Source organism: Anopheles stephensi, chromosome 3 (assembly GCF_013141755.1).
Source record: "Anopheles stephensi strain Indian chromosome 3, UCI_ANSTEP_V1.0, whole genome shotgun sequence".
In the NCBI taxonomy this organism is placed as follows: Eukaryota; Metazoa; Arthropoda; class Insecta; order Diptera; family Culicidae; genus Anopheles; species Anopheles stephensi.
Genome location: NC_050203.1, coordinates 22371950 through 22389111, shown reverse-complemented (window position 1 = coordinate 22389111; position 17162 = coordinate 22371950). Strand labels below are relative to the sequence as shown.

Sequence of the window (17162 nt, the reverse complement as noted above, 5' to 3'; positions counted from 1 at the left end):
ATTTCCCCGCGACTGTTTCCATCCGCATTTCCACATGCCTTTCGAAGAACGATTCTCTTTCAACACGGTGAGCAAAAGCATCATCTTAACCTGGCTAACTGATTTATTGGTCTCCCGGGGGTGGGGGACCTTGGGACTTGGCATCATACGCGCGCGCCCGTTCAAAGTAAAATGTTTAATTAAATTCGTGCACGATTCGCGCGCGCCCGTTAAAAGGCTTTTCTGCTTCAGCTGACGAGCACAAGCGGCCACCAAGCAGGATTGCCACTTAATATTAATAAATCGGAAAAGGTAGGCAAGCAGGGACTGCAAAAAAAAAAAACAATATGGAAGGCACAATGCCGCGTCGAACCGATTCAAATGGATAAATAATGTTAGCGGGAGGCAAAATTGTATAAAAACCTCGACCTCGGTTCCGGGTTCCGGAAATGATTGATTGTCCTCTCTGGCCGAAAGCACCTCGAAGGCAAGGATTTTTATTTATCTGGGTAGGAAAACTTTCCACCGCTCCATGCGCTCACACTACACCTCGGTCTCACGTGATCGGCTACGCTGCATTCGTACCGTCTCGACATTTTCTAGCCTTTCCAGCGCAGTGCCACGCTGCATCCGTTCCATCTCGTGTAGCTGTTCCGTTGCCAGGTCGATTAGATTCCGGCGCAGCGTTGGGTACGGTTGCAGAAATCGTTCCAGCCAGTCTCGGGCTGTGTTGGCGCGGAAGCAGCATACCGGGGCGTGAGCGTGAAATGACACGAAAAGTATTTCAATTGCAATTGCCATTTCGAGTCGGCCTTAGGCGACTGTGGGAGCATGTTTTATTTCCCAGGTGGTAATGCTGCGTGAGCGTGGCGCGTGTGGCGTAGAATTGGATTTTGCCATCACCACCACGAAACAGGAAATTCGTTCGGCAAGCGGATGCGAAACGAAAGGAACGGAGTTAAGGAAGAGCATGTCTTGCAGCGGTTGATGCATGCCCCGGATGCATCTGGCAAAAGGTTAATAAACTCAAAAAGCAAAAGGTAATAAACAGCAAAAAGGTTAATAAAAGCAAAAGGAAAATGCAATCAGGTGCATGGTTTTGCTGACGGAAATGCGGGGTAAAAGAATCGCCGCTCGGCTTGTTGTCACTCACGCTGGTTAATATCGTTTTTCACGGGAACTAATCGTGGGACATGCATCAGAGTGCATGGAATTTACAGTGGTGGAACTTTCCACCCCCTCCCCCTCCCCTCAGAACCACCCCAGAAACCAATACTTACACAGAGTGTACAGCTCGGTATTTTCCACTGCGACCAAGTTGGGAAATTTCTGCAAGAGATAAATAACATAACAGCAACCCAGCGTGTATCCATCACTACCAATTCCGAATTCCAATCCCAAAACTTACCACCGTGTCCGCATCAAAGAGCAGCTGGAATTCACCAAAATGTTCCCCATTCTCCAGATGCAACACTTCCTTCCAGCCGCTGGTAAAGATGGCGACCGTTCCCGTGACAATGAACACCATGTTCCAGTTCCGTTCAACGCTCGCACCGGGTGTACCATCCCATCGGGCAATAATATCGTTCTTCATGTACAGCTGAAAGTCCATCCCGAGCGCCAGGGCCGTCAGCTGTTGATCGGTAAAGGTGGCACGAAGCAGGGGACAGCCACGAATCAGTGGTCCAAGAATTTCCATCCGGAGTTCTCCGAAAAGCTGCGGAGGAAGTTCAACGTAAACAAGCGGTTGGACCATACTCTGTTGACAACGCCCCGATGCAAGCTCACCTGTTCCCCAAGGACCGACCGTATCAGTGACCAGCGGCTGTAAATCTTGGGATGGCGAAAGTCATAGAAGTCCAGCACTTGCTTCTGCAGTGCGGCTGGCAATTGTTCGTGGCGCATGTAGTTGCTCAGCTCGTGCCGATATTCGTGGTACTGGTGGGCAATTGGAGAAATCAAAACATAATTAGCACAGCGTAAACATGAGAGGTACGCTTCACTGCTTTACTACCTTGCTTGTGCTGGAGAACAGAATGCGTATAAAAATAAGCAACTCGGCCAATAGGTAAATCTTCAGTATGTAGCCACTGATGGTGTAGATAAGGGACATCAACATGTCGTCGTAGGTCATGGATTCGTTAAAGTCATGGGTGATGTGCGTTACGGTGTACAGAGTCCGGTAACTACATTCCAAGTAGCGCACGACTGGAAAGCGGAAAATAGGAAGCAGTAGTAAGAGTTGAGTGCATAAATATTCACACAAAACAGCAACAATTCCCTTACAAGAAGTTTGATTCCAAAACGGTATCTTCTGTGACCAGGAACGCTCGTCCACCAGTGCCGGATCGGTACCTTGCGAGAGTCGCAGCACCATAAACATCAGACACGTGCTCCAATGGAACACGGTCAGTACCGTGGAAAGGATGGCGATGAACTTAATAACATTCCGACGCAATCCGAACCTCTCGCAGAGACTCCGAATGTACCGGAGCAGTGTCCGAAAGCGAAAGATTTTTATCACCGACAGCAAACTCCACAGATCCCACAGACAACCAGGATGATAGTCCATTCGGTGCAGACAGTAAAACAGTGAGTTGTCGAGCGTGGTGGGAGGTACCTGCGAAAAGCACCAAAGAAAAAGCCACAGTTATCGTATGTGTGCTTTACGAACTAGGTTATAGATATGATTTAAGTCAACCGTACGAGTCGCGTTATCAGTGGATCCGGTGCCGAACTGATGACGTCGATCCAGAACCACATGCGCAGATATCGCTTCCGGACGCCCCTCAGGTCAAGATCCACCTGCTGAGTTCGCCGTAGGTATGTCCCGCTGTACATCGCAATCACCACATCAAGTAGGCAGATGAAATCTGTCAAACGATACGCATACTAGATTGAGCAAACAGGGACACATCTGGGAGCAGCGCAAAATGGGCGGAACCTACCCGTGCCCAACAGCACCATGTGAAAGACGGTAAAGGGATAGTAATCGCCTATCCGGAACAGGAACGTTACATCGTATGGGATCAGCAGAAAGGCGGTCGCGAACGTCACTATCATCAGACATTCCCAGACGAACCTGCAACGAGAGGCACACAGGGTGTCATATCTAATTAGCCACCATTTGGCAGGGTACACACACACTCACCGGAAGTAGCTCAGCGGATGTATCGTGCCCGGGTAGTACGTGAGCTGGCGTGACATTTCGCGCTTTATCGCCGTATCGCTGCGAAAAACGAATCTCGTTACCGGGCTGTGATGATCGATCAGACACATCCGACGCCACCAACGGCCGATTCTAGGGAGAAAAGAATCAACGGTAGCAAAAAATTATGCCACTGTTATTACACCCGTAGAAAATCCTTTATCGTAACGTTTCCGCCCGTTTTAGCATACCAGGCGAGGAAAAATCGTTCGTTCTATTATCCAACCAAAGTTACGCTCTCTCTCTCTCTCTCTCTCCCTCTATCTAACCCACTTTCATTACCAGCTTACCTGTGTGGGATGGAGTCGGCCGATATTAGCAGCTTCAGCAGGTCCACATCATGGTTCACGGTGCAGTTGTGCGATGGAAAATTCCGATTACCTTTTCCACGACCGGTCATCATTTCCTTTGGGTGTTCCGGGGCGTGGGTCGGACCGGCGTTCGTGCCCCGGCTTTTGCTCATTGCTAATTCAACGATTCTTCCAAAAATTCTTCAAACCCAACCGATGCTGCGGAATCTATTAAAAGTAGGCCCCAATCTTGGCTGGCCCTTCCTGACTAATATCCAAGGTGGGCTGGAAAGTTGAGCGTAGAGTAAAATCGGTTTTCAAAGCCTACTGTAAGCACAAACGTCAGTCGGGGAGTTTTAAAAAATTAAAGGGTGTTTGGTAAAAAGCTACCTTTAGCTTGTGGGTAATTAATTTAGGATAAAGTCCTCCACGTGTTGTCCTAGTCGAATGTATGGAAGAGTACTCTAGCAATTTCGCTGTTAAATCGATTGATTGATTGAAGCAAAGTTGGGCCGATTTCCAAACCACCCTTCTCAATAGGAGCCGCGAGACCGCGATTACGCCTGTATCATTAACACCATCTTCAGATTTGAGACCCACGAAGCATCGCGAACTTTCCTCCCCCCTTTTATCCTAATTCAATTAGGCTTCAAATCTTCCGCCGAAGATAGCCGACCAGATAGGAATCGCCGTTTCTCGGAAGGGTATGCTCGGATACTCTTTTACACCGTCACCTGATTCCTTCGGGTACTCTCGGACGATTCTACGATGGCGCTAGCAGCAGTACAGTACAAAACCACACCGAAGAAAACACTCCCGTACGCTGCACCATCGCCCTTGTTGCGCGGTGCCAAAATACCTACGGGGGAAGCCGAGAGGTTAATTAGCCTCTGGGGTTGTGATTTTCATTAGTCAATTTTTGCAAGCATATTAACGATCCCTTTGATCCCTTTCGGTTTCTGCACCTTCGGCAGTTGGTGTGCCCAGGATGCGCCAAACGAGGCAGGAAATGAACAAAGCTGAAACAAGGGGATGGGGGTGAGCTCACTTTTAAAGCAGCAAATTTCCTGCTGCTCGGTCGGATCGGTAACGGTGGATGGGATGCCCAAGGATACATCACGGTACGCATCACCTTACGGCAGCGTGGTGAAATTTTAATGAAACTCGCGCGAAAGAAACTCCCGACCCAACCTGCGAGCGCATCGGCTAGCGGTGGGTGGGTGTTGAATTCGGAAAGGCGTCGAACTCGTTAAGACGCCTCATAACGGGGAAAGATGTGTTGAAATCAGGCCTGATGCTTTGATTTTCCCTTTAGCTAAGCATTTTCCAATATTTATAAGGGTTGCGAGATAAAAGCAGATGGAGTAAGATTGGGTACGTATGCTGATGATGGAATGTTGTGGATCTTTACATGTTCCATTTTTGTGGAATATTTTGAGCATATTGCATCGACCATCTTTTTGAAGGTGAAAAATAAAAGCATTCGTAATGCTAATAATTCATGCACAGTGTTCTCCAAAATTATTGTTCAGATAGGATTGTATTTTTAAGCAGCACAACAAAACACATCTGACCTATTCCTGCCCAAGGGGAGTTCAACAGTTGCCAAAACACATTCACGGATCATTGTCTGCACGACTCGGTTCACCATGGTACGTTCACTCAGCCCCAACGCATCATCAATCTATTAGCTGTGCAAAAACAATTTACCGAAAATGGTCTCTGGTAACTTTGCTGTTCCGGCCACATCATCCAACCTGGCTGCGATGCTATTAACACCGTCCTTCTTCCTTCTTTTTCCTCCCGAATCGGTTCCTGGTCCGATCCGATCTACTTTTCGGATGGTAGAGTCAGAAAGCAAAAAGGGCCCGTTTGCCATTTATTGTGTGAAAACCGACCGAATCAACCGAGTCTCATTTCCGTTCGCCCGGTAAAGTGAATGCTCTTTAAGCATTTTCCAGTGGCACCAGGGCGATAGTGTGGGGTCGATACCTGGCGCTCAAAAAGTCATCCCGTTGGGCGAACCACATTACCCACGCTTTGGATGCCTGTGAAGCCTCTGAAGTGGTTGAACCATAAAGCCAAGCTTACGAAGCGAGGCGAGTGCGAGGCTTCTGCGTTGGTTTGTGTGCAGTTCATGAGTTTGGGGTGCAGATATCGGGTGGTGCAGGATGCGGGGGGGGGGGGGGGAGCAGGTGGAGGCTTTAAAAATAAACTTATGTTTTATTATCCCATGCAATCTACCGGCAGGCCTTCATACAGGTTTAGTTTCAGTATCGTAGTCTCGATGATGATGAGATACTGAGGCACGCCAGAGTTTCTTCATTTTGCATCCAAATTATGCCTATTTATTAATCATTTATTATTACTATTATTTGATAATAAGAACTTGTTTGTTAATGTTGTATAACAGTGTTGAATGTTAATACTTCAGGCTGTTCTATTTAAATAAAAAAGAGTATAATTTTCTGGTGGAACCTACTAGATATTTTTTATTATGAGCTGTTAAAGAGATTTTTTTTGCCTAAATAAACTAAGAATTCGAGACTTATATAAAAAGATGAAGACGATTTTTGGATAAGTTTAATTCTATCAAACATCATATTTTAATTGTTTTCACACATCTATATCTTATTTTTTAGGTCCTTCAATCTAAATAGGACTTGGCCTAAATTTATTCATTCCCTTGCATTAATTATACCAATTTTTGGATTGTTAGCACCAAACCAGATCACCAGATTATAGGTTTATTATTATTTTTATTCCTAATAGAATAGCCTTACCGTATTGCTCCGGATTAATACTTCTTCCGGGAAAAAATACTTATAAAGGAAAACAGATAGCGCAGCCATGCAAAAATTTGACTTTTGCCATTTTATAAAAGTAAAAAGGATCTCCAGTTCAATTTTAAAGCGATTTTGAAATGTCAACATCCCTCCATTACTCACTTTACAACGGGTACGTTAAACTCAAATTGAAAATAATTTGTCTAGATTCCCTCTCGTTCTTTTTATTGCAGAACCACTGCTTCTCGCTGCCTGCCTGCCTATTTTTGCTGTGCTGTGGGTGAATTGGTACTCCTACGGTACTAGCAGTAACCGTCATGATGCCGGTAAGATCATAATCATCGGGCAGGATCTGGCGCACAAGGCGCCATTGTCGTTAACGGTTTTGATGCGAGCAATAGATTCGAAATTTATCAAAACCCACCCCCGGTCGGTCGTCGAGAAAATGGTCAATGATTGAATCCATTTCAGTGTGTGTGTGTGTGTGTGGGTGGAGGATGTTAAATGTTGATCTTGGCCATGCTCGAAAGGCCACCGAAACCAACTCCCACTCCCGGGATTGTTATCAGTGGCAGGGAATCATTGCCACCACCGTACCGACCGCATCGTTTGGAAGATAGATGAAACATTATGATAGTAATTCATACCTTCCCCGGGACATGGTTTCCCGCGCTCCTCTTCCTCCCCCACCCCTCCCTTCCTACATCCTTCCCATCTATTGCTCTTATCTACCATCTAGCTCTCCGTTCTCGTGTCCACAGCTTCTGGGTTCGGGTTCGGTGCGCAAAGCGAAGATGATGATTAGCCTTGAGAGGCATCCATCCGGGCGGTTTGACATTCGGCGAGCGCACACTGGCTGGCAGTGCAGTCGAGAGCAGTGCGCTGAGAGTGTTGTTATCAGCCCTCGGGCGAACGGGCACTTGCAGGCTTCCGACCGTGTACCGTCAGTGACAGTTGCGTAGTGTACTGTGGCACGCGTGTGCTACGAAAGTCGTTCGTACTACCCACAGCGTCCCTGATCTTGATCGTACTGTACGAGCGGATCTCACTTTTAAGATACATTGCTTGTGACGTGTACAAAATCGAATCAAATGTTACGCGAGCGCGTGTGACCGTGCCTAGGAAAGCGAGCGTGTCAGTGTGTGATCCTCACTTTGACGCTAATTTGGCGTGGGCGAACCGCCAGCTGATCAGCAGCACACGTTGTGTAACGATCGTAGTGGCGGAAGAGGTTGATTTCGGTTTGTTTACTTTGTGTGCGGCTGCGTACGCGCGAGCCAAGTGGCTGCGTACGGGGATAGTTTCAGCATGCAACCGTGGAGCGTGTGTAATTCAGCAAGCAAGAAATAGTTCGATGGCGAGCTTCTCCCGTTAGTGCATCGAGCTAGTAGCATCCTCATCTAGGGGAAGTTTAGATAAGATTTTAAACAAAAAAAAAGCGGGGGGGGGGGGGGAATCAAACAGTGCACCCTGCTCGCTGAATCATGCCGATGGAAGAAGTCGGTTGTGTACGAGCAAACTATCAACTGAACCGTGAGGCTGATGTGTTGATATGTAGTGCTGTCGTCGGTGTTGATTACTGAAAGATTGTGTGTGTTGTGTGGTGGGCCGCCGGTGAAAGACAGTTGGAGCAGAATAACAACAACATTCACCAAAGGCCAAACTGTGCCATTCCCAGCTGAACGCCACTGAAACGTGGCCGTGTTTGAACAAGGGGGCCTAAAAACAATTATGGAACAACTAACTATTAAACTGGAATGGTACGATGGATTTGTTTGCTTAGCGGAGCGGATCAATTCCTGGTATGGAACGTATAGCAAACATTTGCGAAGGTATTTTGCAAAACTATTCAGAGCTACAATCCTTGTCCAGCGTTACAGGGCATTCAGGTGGATTTTTGACGATATTAGATTTTCTAACAAATGCTTTAGATTCTTCCACCAGATATATATTCATACCGAAATCTCGTAAAAACATCATCAACATTATCCAAGAAAAATATATTTTTAAATAACAATGCTGGACTGTGTTACAGCTGCAAAATAGAAGGAGATGACTCCTAAAACTATATATTTTTTTTAATTTTAAATGGTTTTTTTTTTAATAGTTTCTATTTTATTGTACAATATCCTTTGGGCATATTTTTATGAAAATAGCAAAATGATACTCGTTGAAACTCGACATCATGATCTCAATGCTGCGATTCTAAAAAAAAGATGGTCTTGTCCTTTTGTTCAACAGTCTATATTAGGTTTTGTCCAAAGTTTTTTTTTAATTCTATATATTTCATCTTCTGAGTGTTTGACGCTTCCTCATATATTTATATTTATATTAAAAATTTGAATAGGTTCTTGAGTAAAATTTCGCCAATAGTTTTGAGTTTATATATTTTTATATTTTTATTATTAGGGACGCTACTAGCACGGTCTTGTCCTATTTGGGTTTACCTTAATATTTTTTGAAACATTTGTTTTTTTTCCGCTTGAACTATAACTTAAAATAAGTATTTTAGATAAATAATTCAAATGGTTTTAGTCGAAGCATATTTGAACAAAAAAATATCTAAACAGAAAACAGGTCTTTAAAAGATACTGTTTTATTCATGAAGGGCGGCCTGGCCCCATTTCTAGGTGTTTAAAAGATATTACAATATCAAAAATAATGGAGGAACCATAAAACACTTTTAAAACAAAAGAAAAAAAGTAGAAGTGCACCTGAGAAAATCGTCAAACAGCCTCGGGATACCCTGTAAATAAACCAGATGACGAACCAAAAACAAAATGTCCTCTCTCACTCTCTCGCACAATCCACTACCCAAAAAAATCTATCGAAAACGATTAATATCAACAAAACAAGCGGAAATTTGACGACACCGTTGGGTGTAGAACGTCGTTCCACACGCTTCTAACATGCGCTTAAACACGTTCTCCAAACATCCGTTGCTGTTTTGTTCCTGTTGCTCGATGTTTTCCCGCATATCGGTGCACGCAGCATCGGTGCATGTTGTTTCTGCTGCTGTACTGGCTGACAAAACGGATCACCCTTCGTACCCCAGTGTGTTTATGTCAGCATCAGCGCACCGTGCGATAGTGATCTAAGTATGGCGAACGGGCGTTGCGAGGTAGCGATATTTTGATTGGATTTTCGACACACAAGTCAGCTCACGTGCATCTTGTCGCGCGTTTGTAAATGTGTTTGTGTGCTTGTTTGCTCTCGCATCGGACCGGGGGCAAATGTGATAAAGCTATCAACAAACCCGGTGTTTGGTATCGGTTGTTCGCAAAGATGCTTCCCGCCCGGTATTACTTATTTAGCGGGTGTAGAAAGGCATACGAACACCTTCTGCTCGAGTTGAGTCAATTAAGCTAATAAAAAACACCCCCCAAATAAACCGAGAACATCCCTCTACCACTTGTGGTTGTAGTTTATTGAGGGATAATATTCTTCGGCTTTTGCTGAACGACTTTTTTCGCACATAAAAGTAAATATAAACATAATATGGCCGACCGGAACCGTAAATTGATCGTGTGACGGGGCGTACATCACACACTTCACATGATTCATTCATCATTTCGCGTCATGCCTTTTTTTGATTGTCTGTCGGGCGATAAAAGGCTTCCTAATTTCGCAAATTAATCAAAACGTCTCGTAAATGTCACGGGCGGCATATAATCGTCCGTGTGGGTGACCCATTTCCCCCCGGAACGGGTATTCTCCCCGGTGGGATTTTATTTTTTTTCCTTCCGCCCATCTTGTCGTGATGGAATCTTCCCGGGGGTAAAATGATGGAAACAATTTTCCCACCGTGTATTGGCAGAAAGGATGGGGCGGGCGATGTAAGGGCAAAGGGGTGGCATAAGTTAAACGCCACGCGAAGCTCATTTATCATCGTTTTTTCCCCGGCGCTATCAGATAGCAAAGGGAGAGAGAGAGAGAGAGAGTCCGTTGGGTGGAAGGTGAAAAGTCACAGCAAGTCAGGAATAGTCGATGAAAAGTCAACCCAGACAAATGACGCACACTGGAGACGAAATTTTATGAAACGTTTATGGAGACGATGGACTGTTTATTGGAGCACCGCGACACGCTTACTACTCGGCAAAGAAACCGGTGTTCAATGTGAGTTTTTCCTCGAGTCCTTCCTTGGAGATATAACTTTTTGCAGAGATCCCTTTTCACACGGGACGAGCAGCAAGCATCGTTATAGGTGTATGCTCATGCTCACTATCGATTTTCACGCTTAGTTTAGCGAGATGATGCTGCTCGATACACTGCACAAGAACAAACGGCGCGTACCTAATCGAGTGGATGGCTTCGATGGTAGGGCACTAAATTATGTCACCGGAATTAGTCAACGAACCAGCAGTGCTCTGCATCTCGAGAGATGCTTCCTGACGTTCCATTTTTCATGTCGATGTTACTGGATCGGGGTTAAAAGGGTAGAAAGTGCAAGAAAACTTTTCATTGGTTAAGGTAAGAGTTTGTGAAGTAAACTTCTGTACCCAATGAAGTGTCCTGTCGTGTGATAGAGGCAATGGGAGGATGGTGACTATCCCCATTTTCTTCCAACTGACAGGAATAATTTCCTTTCCGTTTATGGATGTACTTCAAGTTCCGTCAAGAAACGGGGATAGCTAAATCTATTTCAGGTGTTCAGGAGTAGTCTACTGAAACTAGCGCGTTTGACATGTGAAGAAGTTGTGATATGCAGAGTCGTTTTTGAAAATATCTCATGTAAAGTTCGGCATAAAAACTTTGCTTATAAAACTTTCTGCCATGAAAATCTTTAAGAAACTTTTCTTTATAAAGAAAGATAATTCCACTAGAACTAGCTTTATTTTATCAGGATGGTTCTGCTTCTTTACACCCCAACATGGTAAATATTGACCTTGCTGCTGTGACGTTACGAAGGCCAATTATCGCTTTCTACTTGATACCGAATATCGTAACAGTGATGGAGGAAGAATGTCGCCGAATGGGTGTGTCCGTTCGGTTTGTTTGTTTAGGGTCAATCAACTTGGGTGGAAAACTTTTCGTTCCCTCCCGCAGCTAAATATAGGCATAATTTATGGGCTTTGTTTATTAATAGAAAAGTACATGCAAACAAGAGCGCGTTGTAGTGAATAAGATGATAAATTACTTCTTAATAAGATTCCTGATGTTTGTTTCGGGTCTGAAAATGTATTTAAAGGCGTTCGTTTTTTGGTTGAAATTGAACCTTGGTTACATCTTCTCCTTTCGGTCACGAGTAATCAACAGAGTTTAATTTGTTCTTGAAGTTGTTTTAAATGTAGCTCAAGCCCAATATCTTTTACAATTTCCTTCAAAAGAATTGCAGTAGATTTATCAATCTTTTATTAGTTCTACCTTCGATTTTTTGCTAAATGAACACATTTTTTCCAAATCCTAGCACAATTTAATAGAAAATAGAAAAAGAGCACATCTCAGGTTTAAACCATAAACTCACCTTAGTTTAACGTTATGTGTCGTTTTGTGTTATGGAAAAGCTGCATTCTGAATTTATCTCGCATTGAATATAAAAAAACTCTAAAAAATAATACATATTTCGGTCATTAAGATTGATTCAAGTCTTCCATAGCATTAAGTTTTAATTAAATTTAAATGTCATTACAAAAAATATTAGCACAATTTTTTTTCTCACTATTTTGACTTCAGGATTAATATTAAATTTCAAGCCAATGTTTACACAATGTACCCAAAAAAGTATGTTATTATGACATTGAAATTGAGTCGAAAATGTTGCCAGAAAAAATCTTTTAGATTTTATCTATTTTTAAAAGTTTGTGGAAGAAAATGCTCTTGTGTATTACCACACTTTTTTATTAAACAACTTGTAATTTACTAAGGATTTTTTAGAAAGTTATTCAATAAAACCACCATACGCACCAGACATAAATTGATATCAATGTTGAGACCTCCTGCAGGGTTTAACTATGACTTTGGAGCGATATGAAAAGCCTTTTGAACATTGAACTAATTATCGTAACCGGCCAACAATATGTCGGTGTAATCGCCAGTAATAAAATGCCCCATGTGAAATTATAACAAGGCTAGCCAGCGCTTAACGAAAGCTTTTAATTTTTATTTTCTAATGAATCATACATGTGGATGTCTGCCTCGCTGACAATAATTTTATGGGTTTGCAATTTATGAGTTTGCGTAGGAATTTAACGCAACCCCACATATTGCAATCTTTCCCACGTCAGTCGAGCTGCGTCACTTGAACGGGCCGTTACATTGTCGAGGTCGACACGGACGTTGTAAATTTAATGCTCTCCATTAAGGTTTGAAGTGGGCTGGAATGTAGTGCAGCATTTTTAACGATATCAAATTTGTTTAACGTAACGTTAAAGTTTGATTGAACAAAGCGTTCGACTGCATTCCGAACGAACCGTTTTGATTGGTTGCGTTCGTCGCTGTCGCAGGACACGATTATGACTGATGGAGCGTTTCAATCAAAATGCAGCACCGACTCCGACTAATTGCCACGACGTGTACGACGACCGTGCGAGCTGTCAGACGGACGCTGGACATTTGTAATAAATTTATACTGCAAATAAACACTCCACCGAACCGACAGCATCCACTGCTCCTATAGTTGGATCGAGTGAGAGATTGAGGGGGAAAAACGATTGCCACTTCGATTTCCTAGTGCCACTCATCATTTGCTCAAACAAGTTCCCCATCGCGACACACTCCGGTGGGATCACTTTTCGGGAAATCGATCGAAATCGAAACAACACGTAAACAAATGTGCATACTCGCACACCAACCGAGCCACCGGTGATGCATCTCGATCACGTCCCAAACAAACCCACCCGTTGCACGGTACGACGGTTCCGACATGTTGCAATTATTGCACCGACCGACGACGAGCCGTTTACTCGTAAACAACATGGCCGTACTCGATTGGCCTTGGCGAGCAGCAGTCGGTGTGCTCAATCTTGTCTTTAACCGCCCGCCCGACGTTTAATGCACCGCGGGCACATTTACAGCGCCTGTTGATAGATGCTCAAAGTCGATGGACTTTACGCCGGTGCATCGTTGGCGAGAAGAAGCATCGTGCCACGAATGCGTTCACAGGGGTGGCAAGTAGTGCAATTTTTGTTTTGTTTCTCTCGCGTTTCTGCGCTTTGCAGTTGCAAGAAGGGTAATCAAGAGGAGGAAAAAAGGGGTTGATGTTTACCGATCTGTTCTGAGCGAAGTTCTTTGAAGGGTGGACTCAAGGATTAGTTTCAATTTAAAGGCGACTTTAGCAAACACTTTAGCTGTTTCGAGTGTATTGATTTCTTCTGGTTATAGGTGGAGAGATGGAGAGACAGGCGTATTAAGTTTAAGATATTGGTCATGCTTTTTAAAGTCGCTAGACTCTGTTTTAGCATTCTCTTTATCAGAAATAGCATATTTAAGTGAATTTTAAAACGTGTTGGAATGGAACAATTTATGGCAGCATAGCAAACTTAATGTTCTTTATAACTCGTAGGATTTTGATACGTGAATTACGTCATAAGATTGAGTCCCAAACGACTATGGAACGGCCTAGAAGAAACCACTCAATTGACTTCATATTCTAAATACAGTTTTAACGTAGAAGAAGTAAACTTATGGAGCTCTCTCAGTATATACAATAACTGTCTCATTTTTTACTGTGAAAAAATAGAGAAAAAATAATTTATTTCTTCTCAAGTATAGCGATGAAGTACTGGGCGCCTCCAACTATAAAAACAATTCACGCAGAATGCTACTAACATCTTCGTCTTTGACACCTATATCAACAATTTGATTAAAAATTTGATCAAGTCTTTGAAGGATCCTTATAATAAGAAAGGATTAAATAAGGTGCACTCATGACTCATGTATGACCCATAATCTACCAATGTTTTTCTTTTCTTCTTGGCTTGAGATCATGTAGTAGATCATCTTTACTTCTCTATGTTTAAGAGTCCTTGTAGCAGAACTAAACAGCCAAGCTGTAAAGAATGATAGAAGAAACATTTGGAAATAATTTTTGGATGTCTGCAGCTTTTTTCCCATAGAGACAATGAGAACAATATTAAGCTATATTTTTACATTTTACAGTCTGTCTGATTTTTCTCAAACATTTCTTGAGAAAGACTTCTGCAAAGTCCGATAAAATTCGTTTCTTGTCCGTAAAAGGAAAGGAAACCCCGTTTAGCAATCTTATTCAAAAATCAGCTCTTTCTAGAGTAAGAGAAATTATATAAACCTAGTAATTGGCCTAGAATTGGGGTTATCCGGTGTCTTTACACGGCAGAACCAGGGTTCAAATTCCATCCAGACTGCCTTCCCCGTACGCAGGGCTGACTACCTTGTTCAGGGTAAAATAAAGTCACAGAAAACTAGAAATAGCGGGACGAGACCTTCCATTTCCATTAAAATCGTTTGGTTGCGGAATTTGATTGTTATAAGCAATCAATCGAACAATGAACAAAAGTATTTTTTTTTATCAACAGATGAAGATATTAATAAAACGATGTGAGGCACAATCGTTTGAAATAATTTCAAAGTTCATCGCCCGAACCCAATATTCTCGGAACGGTCTATACTTGGAATCGTGGAAAATGCCACCATAATAGGATAGCTTAATTAACCGAAATCGATCTCTTCCTTACCGATGTGTTCATTACATTTCCACTTATTGACGCAGCTAAAAAACACAATTAATTTCAACCTTCAAATATGCTCGTCAACTTCACCTTTAACACTGGTGAACCAACCATCACCACGAGGGAAAGGTCACCAAGGTAGGGATGAAGCCAACAAGACCACCGCTGAAATCTCGAATCCCTCGAGTGACAGCCAGTTTCGTGCGCCAGTTTATCCCGCCCAAAAAGGCCCCAAGCGCTTGTGCAAGTGATGAACATTGTTGAACCATTAACCGAACATTGGATGGATGGATGGTGAAGCGGCGGGATCCCTTTTGGCCACTTGGGGTTTGGTGAGCGGGTAGTACCATAATTAAATTTTGTCTCCCCGCACAGTAGACCGATCATCGGTTGGTAACAATTTCATAATGAAGACTTGAAGGTGCAACGAGCTAAATGAATGAATGATTTAACATGATGGAGACAAAATGGCTGGCAAGAAGGCAATAATAACCGGCGATATAATTAGGTTCCTTATGGCCGCTGTTACCAACTGACAGTAGGCAAAGAAGGTGTAAAAAAGAAAGCGATACGTTACATCACCTGGAATTAGCCGACAAGACGAGTTTTTGTTTTTCAACGAACGGAAAAGTTAACGATTTTCCATGTAATAAATCAATTTTCACATCAAATTATCCAAGAAACGACGCTTTACATTGATTGTCGCATTACAACAGCAGGCAAAACAAAACACCGCAACTACGGCTAAGTGTTTCCTGCCTTATTTGTTATTCGCGTAAAGTATCTGTACTTCTTCAAATTTTTTACGGTCTTCGTTCACTTGAGTGTTCTAAGCAAACACGAAGTGAAGCTATGGATGAGTTTCACTGAGTGCTGTACCACCTGTTGCTTTCGAGGGAAAGCACAAGGGAAAGAAAAAATGGGCCCCTCCTACACGATGTAACTTTTCCGATGCCGGTACATCTCGCAGGAAAGGAAGTTGAAAAGTGATCAAGAAATTAAGCCATAATAAGCTTGGAACACCGAAGGGAACGTAGAAGATTCTTTGAAGCCAACAGTCGATGGAAAACTTGTGTTCGAGCATGTCGACACAACAATAGATTCTGGACGGTATTACGTAGCAGGGCCTTTAAGCCAGCTTCACCGTGCGTGCCATAGAATTATCTAATCTTTGGTTAAACGTTTTAATTACCTGCGTCGCATTATTTCCGTCCCAAGACACCAAGGTCCTAAACCTGGCTCGGTTTGGCAAATACTTTCGGGGGCCGTAATGTTTACGCCCCGATCTAGCTGGGCGGCTTATCGTGACCTCGGTTCGCACTGTTTGCCACTGCACAGTCTGGTTGCGTATGGTACGTACCCGCCAGACACAATTGGTCGCAATTTCTGCACATAGCTTCTCAGGGATAAGGTGGTTGCAAAAAAAAAAGAGAATTAGACCTTCTGGTCTTTTTATACTCCTTTCCTTACCGTTTTTTTTTTGGTTTTCGGTTAAGAGGTTTCTGGGGGTTGTTTTTTTTCTTCTTCGTTCTTTCAAGACCAAGGAAGCTATCTTGGTGCGTCGCTTGTCGCTTGGTGCCTTTAGGTAGAAACGTTGTGATAAGAAAAGTGTAGACAAATAGACGCGTGGTGGAATGGTGCTGATGTTTGCTGACGACATACAGAGTCGGTGGTTGTGTATTGTTTTCCACCATCCCACTCGAGCCGCTCGCTCATGCCCTTCCCGTTCCCGTGTGTTGACTTTTCTTCAGCTTTTCTGTGTTTCTTCTTGCTTGTTTTTTTCTTCGGCATTCGATTTTCTACCAAACCACGTACGGTCATATTTTTATTCGAGCAGACACCGAGCTGGTACAGAATTGACCGGGCTACGCTGCTACTTGCCAGGCAGCATATTAATTATGCATTCATGTTTTCCTCGAAAGGCAAACAAGGCTGCGAGAGACATATCGTGGTGGTTGGTCGCGGATCGGGAAGGTTGTCAAGGCGGGTACATTTGTAAAGCGCAATGTTTAGGCCGGCATTTGTTCCAGTCAATAAGAACTGAGACTCTCTTTAAGATGCTTTGTGCGCAGAAGAAATGGTTCGGTGAAGCAAACATACGATGGGCGTGTTTATTACACTCGTTAGCAAATGGGCTGTGAGACGATTGGGAAGGAAGCATTAATATTCATTTTCAAACAACAAAACAAAAAAAAAACACATCTGATTGTTTTAGGAAAAAGACCGAGATATGTCTCGTATGTAGATCTTCTCA

General features: G+C 43.3%; 2 protein-coding genes across 22 annotated transcripts in view; one reads left to right on the top strand and one right to left on the bottom strand.

The window, feature by feature from the left end:
* Positions 1–80: 80 nt before the first annotated feature.
* On the bottom strand, positions 81–3783 carry LOC118511563 (potassium/sodium hyperpolarization-activated cyclic nucleotide-gated channel 2-like). The gene is made up of 10 exons (XM_036054802.1): positions 3478–3783; positions 3131–3280; positions 2928–3061; positions 2686–2852; positions 2266–2599; positions 1994–2187; positions 1768–1917; positions 1388–1696; positions 1260–1308; positions 81–704 (listed from the first exon to the last, which is right to left on the bottom strand). The coding sequence occupies exons 1-10, from the start codon at positions 3648–3650 to the stop codon at positions 523–525; spliced, it is 1842 nt and encodes a 613-aa protein (XP_035910695.1). The 5' UTR covers positions 3651–3783; the 3' UTR covers positions 81–522.
* Positions 3784–7088: 3305 nt separating this feature from the next.
* LOC118512939 (diuretic hormone receptor-like) overlaps positions 7089–17162 on the top strand; it is a 32191-nt gene continuing 22117 nt past the window's right edge. For 5 of the 21 annotated variants that reach the window (XM_036058134.1, XM_036058136.1, XM_036058120.1 and 2 more), the window contains exon 1: positions 7116–7295. The gene's annotated coding sequence lies outside the window, so the exon portion shown is untranslated. The other 16 variants (XM_036058141.1, XM_036058139.1, XM_036058137.1 and 13 more) reach the window with 12 other exon arrangements.